The following is a 14,678-nucleotide window of genomic DNA, read 5'->3' on the forward strand; positions in this document are numbered from 1 at the left end:
CCGTGGTCTTGGCATTGTAGTTCCTGACGTTTCGCCAGCAGCTGTGGCTGGCATCTTCAGAGGTGTAGCACCAAAAGACAGAGATCTCTCAGTGTCACAGTGTGGAAAAGATGTAGGTCATTTGTATCTACTCAGGAGGGGTGGGGTTGAGCTGAGTCGTCCTGTAAGAGTTTCCCAGGGTGTGGAATGCTAATGGCGGGAGGCTTCACTGTATCCTGAGGAGGTTCTTTTGCATATGGATTGGTACTTGATGTGCTAATCTTCTCTGCAGGGCTATTGTCGGGTGTGGAGTGTTTTGTTGGCCTGGTGTTTTTCAGAACTGGAGCCCATGCTCTGTTCATTCTTAAGGTTTCTTCTTTCCTGTTGAAGTTTTGCTTATGCTTGTGAATTTCAATGGCTTCCCTGTGCAGTCTGACAAAGTAGTTGGAAGTGTTGTCCAGTACTGGATACAAATGACCTACATCTTTTCCACACTGTGACACTGAGAGATCTCTGTCTTTTGGTGCTACACCTCTGAAGATGCCAGCCACAGCTGCTGGCGAAACGTCAGGAACTACAATGCCAAGACCACGGCAATACAGCCCGGAAAACCCCCAACAACCATCGTTCTCCGGCCGTGAAAGCCTTCGACAATTATGAAAAGTAGTTTCCAACATTAAACTGGCAGGCAGCTTTCTACACTGGTAAGCTTTACAAAGCTGTTTAATGCTGTATACATTTTTCAACAAAACTAATTGCACTGGACACCCCTCCATCCAAGGTTACCATACCCATGTTTCATCATAATTTTTTGATACTTGAAATATAGAAACATTCACTTTCTCAGTTAAATGCCAAGATAAGATTAACCTTGGGCAGCTAATGGTGAAATGATCTGAGGAATATAATATTCATTTGTGCTACTTTACAGTAAAATGTGCACTTTAACTTGAAGATATTTAAATCATCCTTGAATCGTTATCACAGGTGACTCATAAGAATGCCTGTATAGCTCCACTTCAGATTCAGTGTACAAGTGAACCATGTTTAAATAGAATGCACATACTGGTCAATGTTGGTTTTTCATTCGCTTTGCAGACTCAGAAAAGACAACAAAGATTTAACTGAATTCACTTGTGAAAATGCCTTTGTTGTCTCTGGGTAAAAGAACACTTCCTGAATGTTTAGTCAAAACTAAAAAGAACTCCTTTTGAAGAAACTATAGCATAATAGAAAAAAAACAGGGTTGCACTACCTGTAACTGTTGTTCATCTAGATCTTTGGGCAGGTACACATTGGGACTGTACTTGTACAAGTTGATTGCTCATAACAGAATCTTTCTAGCTTTTAGGCTCCTGATGGGGTGACCCCTCCCCTTCGGACTGTTCTGGAATGGTTTTTCCTGCTGAAATGGTCAAATGGCTCAGAGGTTGCCCCCTTTTCCCCTTAGTTCTCCTGTGCCACCGCAAACCCTCCAACTAATTCACTTGAGAGAGTTCACAGCAGGGCAGGAGGGAAGGAATGTGTGCCTGCACAAAGACTATCTGGATAATGTATGGGCCGATGAAGCTTTGCCTTTACTGAGACCAGAATGACAGACGAAAAATGTAAAGTCCTTTCTAAAAGACTGAGTTCTATCCATATAAAATAAAAGAGCTCTTCTAACATCCAAAGTATGCAGAGTGTGTTCTTGTGCAGACAAAGGGTTGGAAAAAATACTGGGAGGATTATGTTCTGATAAACATGAAATTTTTATACCACCTTGGGTAGGAAACACAAGCCAGTACACATCTCCATCCTATCTGGGTACACATGTAAGAAGGGAAGGTCTAGCTCTCTAGCTCACTAACTCTCCTGGCTGATGTAATAGCCAGTAGAAAGGCTACTTTAGAAGAAAGGAGAGACAAAGGGCATGTTGCTAATGATTCAAAGGACTTCAGTATCAATCTTGCTAGAACTAGAGACAAAGACCATTGAGTACCATGGGGGCTTTTGGGGGATGTAAATGATATAAACCCTTCAAAAACAACTTTGAAAGATAACGCAAAAATATTGTAGTCCCATTTATACCAGAATGGAAAGCAGAAATTCAAGCTCTCTATCGGGGCAGATTTTTTTTTGTTGCTGGGCTTGTGGTACTAGACATGGCTTTCTCCCACAGCATTGCTTTCAGATAGGAGGACCAATCTCCCCTTGATTCAGGTGTAAACTTTTGACAATGTTTACACTATTTGACTAGATGGCCTTTGCCCAAGCATACAAGACATAAAGAATGGTTGTCTGTTTTCACCATCTTGGTTCCACAGTCCTCACATTTTTGAATTACTTGTCTGCCATAATGCCAGTTATAACTATAACTACAATCCAATCAGAAAAAAGGAGCAAGCTAGCAAGAAATGTCTGTTCTTTGTGGCAGCAAGAAACTGAAGGGAAAAGGAGAGGGTTTCACCTCCCTCCTGGTCATGTGACCATTTTGATGGGAAAAACTGCTTTAGAGCAGTCCAAGGGGGAGGTGTCCTCAGGAACCTAAAAGCTAGAAAGATCCTGTTCTGAGTGGCCAGCCTGCACAAGTGCAGTCCCAATGTGGGACTGCATTGAAGACTGTAGATTAACAGACTTTTTCCTCCAAGATTAGAGTTGCCGGTCCCCGGTGGAGGCAAGGGATCCCCCCCTCCCAGCCTCCACTCCCCCTCCCATTCACCTGGCCAGTGGGAGGGAAGGGTAGGAACAGGTCTCCTAGAACGCACTCCCAGCACAGTGCAACGACATCACACCCAGGAGTGATATCATTGCACAATTTGGGCCCCAAGTGGCCTGGCACAAATTGCAGGAGCACTCCCGTAGCCTGCACAATGATGTCACTCCTGGAAGTGATGTCATTGCGCTGCGCTGTAAGTACTGCACGAGGACATTCCACAGGAGAGTGCTGGGTTGTTGTTGTCGTCCCCCCCTCCTGCTGGGGAGGTTAAAGGGACCTGGCAACTATATCCAAGATCAATAAAACATTCACTTAATTACACATCCATTGCAACTTTCTCATTTCCCCATGCTAAACATATTTTGAGTTGGCTCCTGCAAACTGCGGATGTTAAAAGAGGCATCCACTTTGTCCTCACTGAATTGCCCATCTTGTGTGAGCCTCCTCTCCTCTTCTCTCCCTATCATATTGCTTTTTGGGCACTCACAGAGGGCTGTTAAGATAAGGAGAAGGCACCATAGATTGCAAGTTCCTCAGAATGGGGACTTGTTCTTTATATTACACTGAAAGTACCACATAGTGGTCATTATTATGCATAGTGATGATGAGTATTATGCACTATCCTATAACAAACTATTATGCCTGTACAAGTAACATATATGCAGCACTGAAACAAAACAAACCTTCTTGAATGATGTAAATCAGAACGCCTGAAAGCTGAGGGTCTTCATTGATATTCACAAGGTAAGGAAATACTTCCATCATCCGTCCCTCCTGTGGAAGAATTCATTAAACTTTTTTCAGTACACAGCTGAACCAACAGTATACCCAAGACATGGCATGTTGCTTCTTGCCCAAAGATTCTTGAAAGGAGGTTTCCACTGTTGTCACATTTGCCTATTGCTGGGAAATTATACTAAAAGCTTACCAGATTTTTAAATCAGAGGATAGATTTAGAATTGACCTGTTCAGTGGCTACCTGCCTTTATAACTGGGTGTGCAGTAAAAGGATGAGATAAAAAAGGACAAGCCAGGGGGTTTATTGACACCATCTTCTTCTTTCCTTCTCATGAGCAGACTGGGTTTCATAGGTATTTTATTAGCCTGCCACCATCCAAGCTACTGGAACTAATTAAAAATGGAAAAGCTTCTTAGAAACCCCATCTTCCTTTATCTAAGAGCACTTTTTGGAGACAATAGAGGTTGGGGAAACAACCAAGGAGTACATGAGCACATGGCAAATCCACTCTTACTTTAGAGGAGTGAATTTCGAACAGGTAACAGTACAAGGTACTATTTTATATGGCTAATAAAGCAAGAATGCTCTGTAGCCACCTTTCTTTTAACACTACCAGTGCTCCTTATGATACCCCCTGGTCTCATTTCAGAGGCCCAGCTTGGTTAGGCAGTCACAGGTCTGTTTTAATGAGAGTCCTGACTGTCAGGCTATGGATGACAGAATACAGCAGACAGATCTCTGGCCCATTTGCAGTAAGACACAAGTACTTAATCAAATGGATTTTATTCAGAAATCAGATCATTTCCATATGCAGGTCCATAGGGCTACTTAGAAGCAAGGCAGGCATCTAAGCAACATGAGTAGAAGTTGACAGTAATGACATCATGTGAAAGACACTTCTCTTTTACCACTCTGGTTTACTTCTTTCCCCCCCTCCCAACAGTAAACAATCAGTTGGTGCTCTTTTTGTGTGAGAATGTTTTACATATTTGTGTTATGACGTTGAGTTACTAGGAAGCAAGACACAGCATTGTCCGGGAATAAGCACAAAGTCATAAACACTGGAAGCTGCTGCAGTTCAACAGATAACCACCTGTGAAAGCCTGAGAAAGAATAGTTAGGACATTAGCAAAGTGACACTGGGCTATTGCTAGATACACTTCAGCAGAACAGAATCAAAATTGGCATGGATGGGGCTCAGACATGACACTGACCCTTTTAAACTGGAGCCCCTGGACCCTTCTTTAAGGGGGTAATTTTTTGGGCCTCCACTTTGGTTCTAACATGGGCTTAGGGCTAGAAAATGGAGTCTGCATCCTGCTAAAGTTAAGCTAACAGCAGTGGCAGCGAGTCATGCCAAGAACAAGGTGATGAGTCGTTAAGCAGCAAAGGAATGCAGACCTGCTCCTCCCTAGAGCCCACTTCAGGCTGATTAATTGGAGGGCCATTCTCCCCAAGGACTTTGGAGCATCCTCCCTGAATAATCTGACTGTAATGAATGACCCAGGTCGCCAAGGCAATGAACAATGGACTGCCCCATCTATTTCCTCCCCTTATCTTAGTGGTACAGGAAGATTTCTACCCTCTCCTTAATCTTGTTATTTACCCCTCTTAGGGCTGTGTTTCTCCAAACCTCTCCAGGAAGCATTTTTAACTTTTACGCAAACTAGGAAAAACCTCTTGTTCAACATCAGTTTCCTCCCCACTTTAAACTTGAGTGATTCTCCAGAATTAGGTTTTCTGATAGCCTTAATGCGGAACAGAATCTAGCAGGTGATCAGCTTTATCATAGACCCATCATCCTCCCAGAGACCGCCATCCGTCACTTCCTGGTCTTTTATTCACTTTTCATTGCCCCACCTTATGACCAGTACATTCCAGATCATGAACATCTGGACCATAAATATTGCCCATGAATCTCCAATACCCAGCAGCAGTTTTTCCAGCTACTGCCCCTGTGTAGCACAGGTTCGTTGGAGACCCGAGCTAGACTGTGTCTCTCTACCCCCCACTCACTTGCTCTTCATATTAGGACTCTACAGGATTTCTACACTCTTCAAGACAGGTCATATGCTCTCATTGCCCATCTCCCTTTTGTTTTCCCTTATAGATAAGTAGCTTGTCAGGGAAAGGTTTTTGGTTTACTACTTTGCAATCTCTCTCATATTTCTTATAACAGTTGTTTAATTGGGCTTACATGATTTCAATAAAACCCCTTTTCATTTTAAGAGTGCTTATTCTCCCTAGTCATTTGGAGTTCTGGGCTGAATCTAGACCTTGGTATACACTGGTTAAAGATCCCAAAATATTATTTTAAATATCCTGCAATGCACGTGTGGTTCTGGGCCAGCAATGGGATACCTTTGCCCATTAAGGGACTCCATGTGTATAGCAATTCGAGTAACAAAACAGCAGGTCCCCACTCTGTATCTGAGGGCAGCCTAGTTCCCTTATTCACCACCCCTCACCCAGCCATTCCCCCAGCTATTAGGGTATAGAAATAAAGATTTCTTTGCCTTTCATGCTGCCACCATATACATATTGGCTGATTTGTGTATATGTAGCTTTCTTTTTTTTAAAAAAAATGTATTTATTGTAATTATAAGGAGATACAAGAACAATCAACGTGTATAAGGAAACAGAGAAACCAATTAGTTAACATTTGTCTAGGCAATCTAAATGGTTGCAAATACAAAATTATGACTCCATCGTCATAAAGATTTATACAGTTTGAATAAAGACACTCTTACAAACTAAGTAGAACATTAAAACAATCTTTAGGTTTAACAATTTGTTTAGTATAGTTATCTGTCGACAGAAATTCCAGAACTGGAAACCAAAATTCAATAAAATGTGATTTGTAATCTGGGTTTTCACGTTGTTTGGTGTAGTCAGTCAACTTGGCTAAAATAAAGAGATCCCAGACCTTCAGCAACCAGTTGGAAATGGTTGGGCGGTTTTCACTCTTCCAGGCTGCCGCGAGAACGGATTTACCCACTGCCAACAATTGAGTTATTAAAGCTTTTCTTTCTTTTGGGATGGGGATATCATGCCAATCATTTAGTAGTATCACCTCTGGCTGGAGAGGTAACTGATACGTGGTCATTTTCTCTATATATTTAAGTACATTACTCCAAAACTGCTTGATATAGACACAATCCCACCAACAATGCATATATGTCCCTCTACTCCCACATCCCTTCCAACATAAAGGGGAGATCGAATGGAACATGTGCTGCAACCTAGATGGTGTCAAGTACCATCTCATCATCAGCTTTACAGTTTGTAGCTTAATACTTATTATATTGGTGGTGAATATGTAATTGCCCCACAGTTGTTGCCACTTATCTTCTGTTACCACAATATTGCAATCCTTATTCCACGCCTTTTGATATGGCAATATTTTATATCCAGAAATTGACGATAACATTTTATAAAGAGAGGATATAAGACCCTTTGCACTAGAAGTGCCCTTTTTTATTAGTAATTCAAAATCAGTTAGGGGTTCTGCCAAAGCTTTGCGGATAACCTCAGTAAGTGTTTTACTTGTAGATACTCATACCAGGGCAGTTTGTCTTTTATCTTATCCTCTAAATCAGATTTCCCCATTAAGAGGTTATTTTTGGTTACATCAATAAACCTGTTTAACCCTCCTTTCCTCCATGCTTTAAAGGAATTTTGGTGTTCTGCAGGCTGAAACCAGTTTTGGCCAGTAAATGTTGCTACCAAGGAAACTGTACGTGTCAGCCCTAACTTTGTTCTATCCCAGTTCTGCAACATGGCCTTCAAGAACGGGTTATCATTAAGATGCACTCCCCTGGTGGAAGGGGAATTCCAAAAGACTTCCGAACATGTTTTGGGGTAGGTATACACTTGCATTACCTCTTTCCAATCCTTTTGATTTTGTTGGTCTAACATTATTAGAATGTTATTTAGGTGGGTCGCTTTGTAATAGAATGCGTAGCATCCAGACAAGAATAAAAGAACATGAAAGACACTGCAGACTTGGACAACCTGAAAAATCAGCAGTGGCTGAACATAGCCTAACGCAAACAGGGCACAGTATCTTATTCCAGGACACCAAAATACTGGACAACACTTCCAACTACTTTGTCAGACTGCACAGGAAAGCCATTGAAATTCACAAGCATAAGCAAAACTTCAACAGGAAAGAAGAAACCTTAAGAATGAACAGAGCATGGTTTCCAGTTCTGAAAAACACCAGGCTAACAAAACATTCTATCCCCGACAATAGCCCTGCAGAGAAGATTAGCACATCAAGTACCAATCCATATGCAAAAGAACCTCCTCAGGATACAGTGAAGCCTCCCGCCATTAGCATTCCACACCCTGGGAAACTCTTACAGGACGACTCAGCTCAACCCCACCCCTCCTGAGTAGATACAAATGACCTACATCTTTTCCACACTGTGACACTGAGAGATCTCTGTCTTTTGGTGCTACACCTCTGAAGATGCCAGCCACAGCTGCTGGCGAAATGTCAGGAACTACAATGCCAAGACCACGGCAATACAGCCCGGAAAACCCACAACAACCATTAGTATATATTGTATGTATCACCCTTAGGAATCTCTCTCCAAATCCCATTTTGTCAAGAAGTGCGGATAGATATATTGGCTCCAAGCTATCAAAAGCTTTTTCAATATCAAGAGCCAAGATAATTGCCTCTTTGTCTAAAGATTTCCCAAAATTTATAATGTTTAGGGTTTTATAAATATTATCAACCATTTGTTGTTTAGGCATGAAGCCTGTCTGGTCTCTGTATATATAGGAGGTTATAAAGGTTTTCAACCTATTTGTTAACACTGCAGTAAAAATTTTGGCATCTTGGTTTAGTAGTGCAATTGGCCTATAAGAGGCAGGGTTTGTAGGATCTTTGTCTTGTTTAGGGAGAATGACAATGTCAGAGGAAGCCCAGGATCGGGGGAGCCTACCTTCAGTTAGTATGAAGTTGCACGTTTTTGCTAGCTGAGGTGCTAGGAGATCTGAGTATTTTTTATAGAATTCAGCCGGTAGACCATCCCTCCCCGGAGTCTTATTAGGTTTTAGATCTTTAATCACCGTATCGGTTTTTCCATTAACTCCCTATGCAAATTTGTGGTTTTAGTAATGTCCGTTTTTGCCAAATATTTGTTAATTTCTTGCATTTTGGGATTGTTTGTGGTATAGAGTTTCTTGTAGAAGTTTTCAAATACCCCGAGAGTTCCCTGTGAGGTAGAAAGGATTTTGCCATTGGGGCCTCTTACTGAGTGTATAAATTTAGTTGCCTTTTTTTGATTAACTTTCCAAGTTAGTAATTTAATGGACTTCGGGGAAGTAGTCCAGTATCTCTGTTTAATGTACAAAATGGTTTTTTGTATTTTTGCAACTTCTAGTGCTTCTAGTTTCTTCCTCTCTACTGTAAGTTGGTTGAGTATTTTTTTGCAGCCTGACTGTTTGTGTTGTTGCTCTAGATCTGTTATATTTTGCAACAGCTCAGTTCTCAATTTTTCTTTTCTCTTTTTATAGGCTGATCCTAGGGAGATGAAGGAACCTCTGATAACTGTCTTCAAGGCATCCCAAATGAAATCTGGAGTGACCCCACAATTTTCATTTGCTTGGAGATAGTGCTGGAGATCCTTCCTTATAACCTCTTGTATATTTCTGTCTAATAAAAGATTTTTATTTAAACTCCAGCCTGTGCATGGTTTGTCTGAGTTTGTAAAAGCAATATCTCCTTCTATCCAGGAGTGATCTGACCAGATTCGAGGGCCAATGAGAGTGGAGGATATATTCTCTATCAGATCTCTAGATGTCAATAGATAATCAATTCTAGTGAAGGAGTTGTGTCTTGGGGAAAAGAAGGAGTAGTCCCTCTCCCCAGGGTGAAGATGTCGCCAAGCATCAACAAGGCTAAATTGATCTAAGATGCTTGCCAATTCAGTGTTTACTTTAGGCCTCTTGCACTTCTTTACTTCTAATTTAGAGACTGAATGATCCAAATCATAGCTTACTATCATATTGAGATCCGCTCCTACAATTATTTTGCCTTCTCGGAATGTTTGTAGTTTACTTAAAATTTCTTGTATGTATCTGACCTGGTCATAATCTGGGGCATATATAGATGCCAATGTCACGGTCTCTGTATCCAGTTTACCTTTCAGATATATATATTTTCCTAGTGGGTCTTGCTCCATGGCTGAACATACAAATCTAGTATTACTAGAGATTAAAATAGCCACCCCCCCCCCGAGACTTAGAGGATCCAGAAGCTTGGAATTGGAGTGGCCACCATTTAGATTTGAAGACAGGTGCATCTTGTGATTTTAAGTGGGTTTCCTGGAGAAATAAAATATCAGGATGATGTTTTAAAATAGATGTCATAACCTTTTTGTTTTTTATTCTATTATTTAACCCTCTGCAGTTATACGTCATTACCTTAATTGCCATTCCATGGGTGTTGTATCAATTTAACAGGGTACCTCAACAACCAATAGGATATGCTCTCCGTTCTAGTATGACCGTTACCTTTCCAGTTTTCCTTATTGCATTTAGATAATTTGCCTTGTCAAACATCAGCTTTGGTTTGTCTGTTCCACTTACTAAACTTGTCATATATTGCATAAACAAATCCAACCAACAATAAATCTAAGCTAACCCAACACCCCCTCCCCCCAAACTTCCCAAGAACCCTTTCCAAAATTTCCTCCCCCTACCTCTCCCCCTCCCTAGCCCAACACTAGGAGCAGTATTGGAGAAAGAGAGGAAAGACAGCGAGAGGAGAACATAGAATAATAACAACAACATAACTGTTTCTACCTGAGTCATTGACCATAGGCCAATAACATGGAGTTGATGAGACTCCATCTCTGGGGAAACTCAAACTTAAGGGGCTGCAAATAACCAAAGGTCCCTCAGCGCCCCCCCCCCCCGTTGATATTTCAAAGATGTATCACTTCCGCTTTCCACGATGAGGCGTATATATCATGTCTGCTGGCTTAGGCAGGCTGTTTCACAGGGATTCTGCTCCAGTTTCCCAGCGTTGTCTGCTTCATATTCCGTTCCTTGAGCAGAGAAGTTTGCATCTTGTCTTGTGGGTTAAGATTTAAATCACACAGGAGTTGCTGACCACTGACAAGGTCAACCGCTTGAAATGTTTTCCCTTATATCCGCACCAGTAGCTTGTTTCACAGGGTCTATTGATATCTTATATTTGCCTCCTGCAGCTGTCTGGCAATTGGTCTGAGTACTTTCCTTGCTTCAAGGGTCTCCCTAGATAGATCTTGGAATATCAATATCTGTCTATCTTGATAGGGAAAGCATCCTTTTTTCCTGGCTTCTTGCAATATCTTCATTTTAGTTCTGTAGCTGAGAAAATTCACAATTATGTCCCTTCCTGATGTTCTCTGAGGATTATTGGGTCTACCGATCCTGTAAGCTTTTTCAATTGAAGGAAAAATTCCATCTTCAAGTTTAATTACATCAGCTATCCATCTGGCTATAAAAGTTGGTAGCTCGGTCGTCCCTTCATCATTTTCAGAAAATCCGCGCAGTTTTAAATTATTTTCCCTCGTTCTGTCATCAATTTCCATTAATTTTGCCTTAGCCCAGCCACCTTCTGTTTGTAGTGCTTGCACTGAGTTTTGCAAGGAGACTCCCAGCTCCAAAGCCTTGTCTGCTGTCTGAGCTACTTGATGAATTGTTTCTTTGAACTCAGCCATTTGGCTCTTCAGAATAGCTTCAATCCTAGAGGTAATTCTGTCCTCAGGGCAATTAATCTTTAGTTCAATTTCTTTATCTAGTACTCTTAATTCTTCATTTTGAATGGCGTTTGTTGCGGCAGCCATTTTAAGAGACAGGGTTTTTCCCGCATTTTGGGCCTCAGTAAATTCTGTCTGCAAAGCTGGGGGTTTTGCCTCTCTGTTTTTTACTGCTTTTGTTTTCCCTCCCACCTCCCCCCCCCAGCTTTTCCCATCATTTATTTACCCATGCCTGCTCAGGAAGCGTTATTTTTAACACGGAGAGGGTTGAAGGCTACCGGAGCTCCAATTCAGGCGTCTGCCATTATCTTGCGCGGCACCACGCCCCCTATATGTAGCTTTCTTCACTGACAGAATTCACTCTCAGTCAACAGTGATTAACACAAGGGAGTTAACTTCTATTTAAAACTTTAAATAATATTGAGGTGGTCCAGGGATATGGATACATCATTTCTCATTGCTTGAAACTCTTAATCCCTAACTCTACTCATCCTTCCAGTCATCTCAGGTGCCAACTCTCTTTCTTCCAGTCACCTTCCAACTCATTCTCCTTCACTTTCAGACTCAGTCTCTCCTCTTTTCTTCTCTAACTGCTGTCAGCCTGTCACAGACCATTCTGGAATCACGTGGGATGATGAGTCCTCATTGGAGGAGGAGGGCCACCCGCTTCCAAGCCCTGCCTTGGCAGATCCATCCTGTGAGACATGTCCTACAGGGGCATCCAGAATGGAACCTAAACAAACAGTGGCACAGGGCTTTCAAGCTTGGAGGCCTCAGCATGCCAGCAGACCTGCCATGTTCTCCCAAAGGAACCCATGAGCAGAGAAGGCAAAGGGCTACAGCAGAGGTCTGGTGTTTGGCAGCCCAGGGCCTCTCCTCTGTTGAGGAAATACCATGAGAGACTACTAAGTCATTGCTGTATCTGCATCCTGATACTCCTCATGACTAGAGGAGCTGATTCAGCTTGTGAAAAGAAGCCTAACATGAGACCTAGCATCACCTGTAGGGAAAACTCTAAATAAGGCCACGGTGAGGATGGAACCACCATGGGATTAACTTATCTATAGCCTTGCTGACTATATTACCAGTTGCCTGACCTGCTTGCTGTGGATTCTTGGAACTTTGTTGCCTGACACTTGGATTGCCTTGGATGTTGCCTTTGGAATACATTACCTGACCTTGGCCTGAGACCTTGGACTGCTTTTGGACTTTGTTTATGGATTATGTTAGTTGATCCTGGACTTTGACTTTGGGCTGTGGCACTGGAACCACTGCTGCCTGAAAACTTGTTGCTGGGGTTTGCCTCCTGCCTGGTGAGCAGGAGGACACAGGTTTTCCCAACATTCTGTCAGTTCTATTGGTTAGAATCAGAGAGAAACAGACCAGTAACGTTTTATTCATTTCATTGTGTAAGTGTGTGTGTGGGGGGGGGGGAGGTTCCTATACAAGCACTCTTTTCTGGGACACAGCTGCTCCATCCATTGAACTTAATGGAAATTAGCTGCTTCAAAAGTACATTATTTTGCTCTGGAAAAGACATATAGTTGTATTGATTAGATACACATTGTTTCAAAACTTTGAAGAACAAAAAAAAATGGCCTTGCTGGGCCAGACCAAATGTCCATTAAGTCAAGCACTTTGCCCTGACAATGGCCACTGAAATGCCACTGGGAAAACTCAAAGCTGGGCATGATGGAGCTGGTCATTCAGTATCCAGAGGTTAATACCTGAGTTACTGCTGCATACTGCTGTTCCCATTCTTTCCGGGCTTCTTCCAGCCGATATTCCCATGTTGCTTGAATGGCTTGAATCCGCAGTTCATTTTCAGCAAGCAAACAGCGAAGCTCTTCTGATTAAAAAAATGAGAAAATTTCACTGTGTGCAATATTTATCAGCAGTCTCCAGACGATTCCAAATTCCTACTTCATTGTTAAATAAGCTGTCCTAAAACACTAAAATCATTCTTATGCATTCAGTTGTTGAAGAAAAAGTTCTTAAATATGTTTGAAATATTAACTTGAGCATTTGCTCATGTTCTGAAGAGAGAAAAAACTGAAACAAATAGAGAGGGCTATGGGGGTCGGGCTGTCTTATCAATCACCTTGAAACTTGTGCACATTATATATTCATTATGTGGCTTTGGCTGATACCATCTCTTACAAGACAGAGGTTGCATTGCAAAGTTTGTCTACCTGTAATATTAGACAGAGCACTTCAGCATCTATTAAAAGGGAAAGTTCCCCTTCCCCAAGTAGCCCACCTTTCCAGACCAAGTCCACTGAGACAGTGGCCATTTGGGCCTGGAGAAGTCCCGTGTTCCCAGCCTACAGAATTCACTATGCCTAGGCTGGCACCAGTCTCTTCTTAACTATGGTTAAGAAATATGTCAGCACCAAAATTCTCCATGGTTAAGTGTAGATCTATACAGAAAGAAGGGTTTGGGCCTAGGTCTGATTAGCAGACGGCAGATGCTTAGATAGACCTTAGGCCAGACCTGACTAGCAGATAGCTGATGTGTACATAAGCTTGTATTAATCTGCATGTTTAGCAAAGGTTCATGGGGCATGTTTTTGAAAGGGCCACCATAACTGTGAGAGGTGGTATAAAGTAGGACTAGGCTAGCTGAAAGGACAACAGGATGTGCTGAAGCTAGTGCTTTTTCAAAGGCAAAGCTTGTTTCCAAGCTTTGGATCTAAAAAGGACATGGAGCTGAAACTGCTAGCTGGGAGAAATGGATCACTTCTTTCTGGAAGAGCAGCAGTGGTTGGGAAGAGTTGAAGAAGCAGAGAAGAGCAAAGAGCAGGAATTGTTGACAGTTGAACGCTTCTTTGACTGCCTGAGGTCAACACCGTAGTACAGAGCTGCCCCACTTGTCTTGCCGGGAGGAAAGGGGAACTGCTCCTAGGGCAACGAACAAGCTTGACGATAGATCCAGCATCTTCACAAGAAGAGTTCCTGCTGTTGCTAGGAGGCCTTCTGAATATCTGGGACTCTGTTCCAGGTGTAGCCTCTGGATGAACTCACAGTACTATATGACCCTCTACAAAGTGGATTGTGAGTAGGGCTCTGCTCTGAGGACGTTAGTTAGTGAACTCCTATTGATAGCTTTGGGAACTCTTTTCAAAGTTGGGTTGTTATATTTAAATAAATTGGATTAACATTTTGAATTTGTGAACATTATTTTAGAAATTGAACCTGGTCCTCGGGCCTCATTACATAGGCCAAACCAAGTTTACATCTACTAAACAGGATTCTTAACTACCTTCAAACCTTGGTTAAGAATTCTGGTTAAACAATTGGTGAGCCTCAACTGTGGCTGCCAGTGGTGCTGACATGTCCCTTAACCATGATTTTGAGAACTGAAACTGGCAGAAAGACAGATCAACATACCACACATCACTAGAAAAGTTATACTTTTTCTGAAACATGTCATTCTGTATAGATATACAGCATTCACCATAGTTACATTGTATTAAACTCATCTGGGCAAGTTACTTAGCTC

General features: G+C 42.0%; 1 protein-coding gene across 1 annotated transcript in view; it reads right to left on the reverse strand.

The window, feature by feature from the left end:
- Nucleotides 1-14,678, reverse strand: part of LOC129324781 (kinesin-like protein KIF28) — a 103,107-nt gene that overhangs the window by 39,735 nt on the left and 48,694 nt on the right. The window contains exons 10-11 of the mRNA XM_054972180.1: nucleotides 12,904-13,025; nucleotides 3,361-3,451 (exon numbers count right to left, since the gene is read on the reverse strand). Of these exons, the coding sequence (XP_054828155.1) occupies nucleotides 3,361-3,451; nucleotides 12,904-13,025 (213 nt within the window). The remainder of the gene's footprint in view (nucleotides 1-3,360; nucleotides 3,452-12,903; nucleotides 13,026-14,678) is intronic.

Source organism: Eublepharis macularius, chromosome 1 (assembly GCF_028583425.1).
Source record: "Eublepharis macularius isolate TG4126 chromosome 1, MPM_Emac_v1.0, whole genome shotgun sequence".
NCBI lineage: Eukaryota > Metazoa > Chordata > Lepidosauria > Squamata > Eublepharidae > Eublepharis > Eublepharis macularius.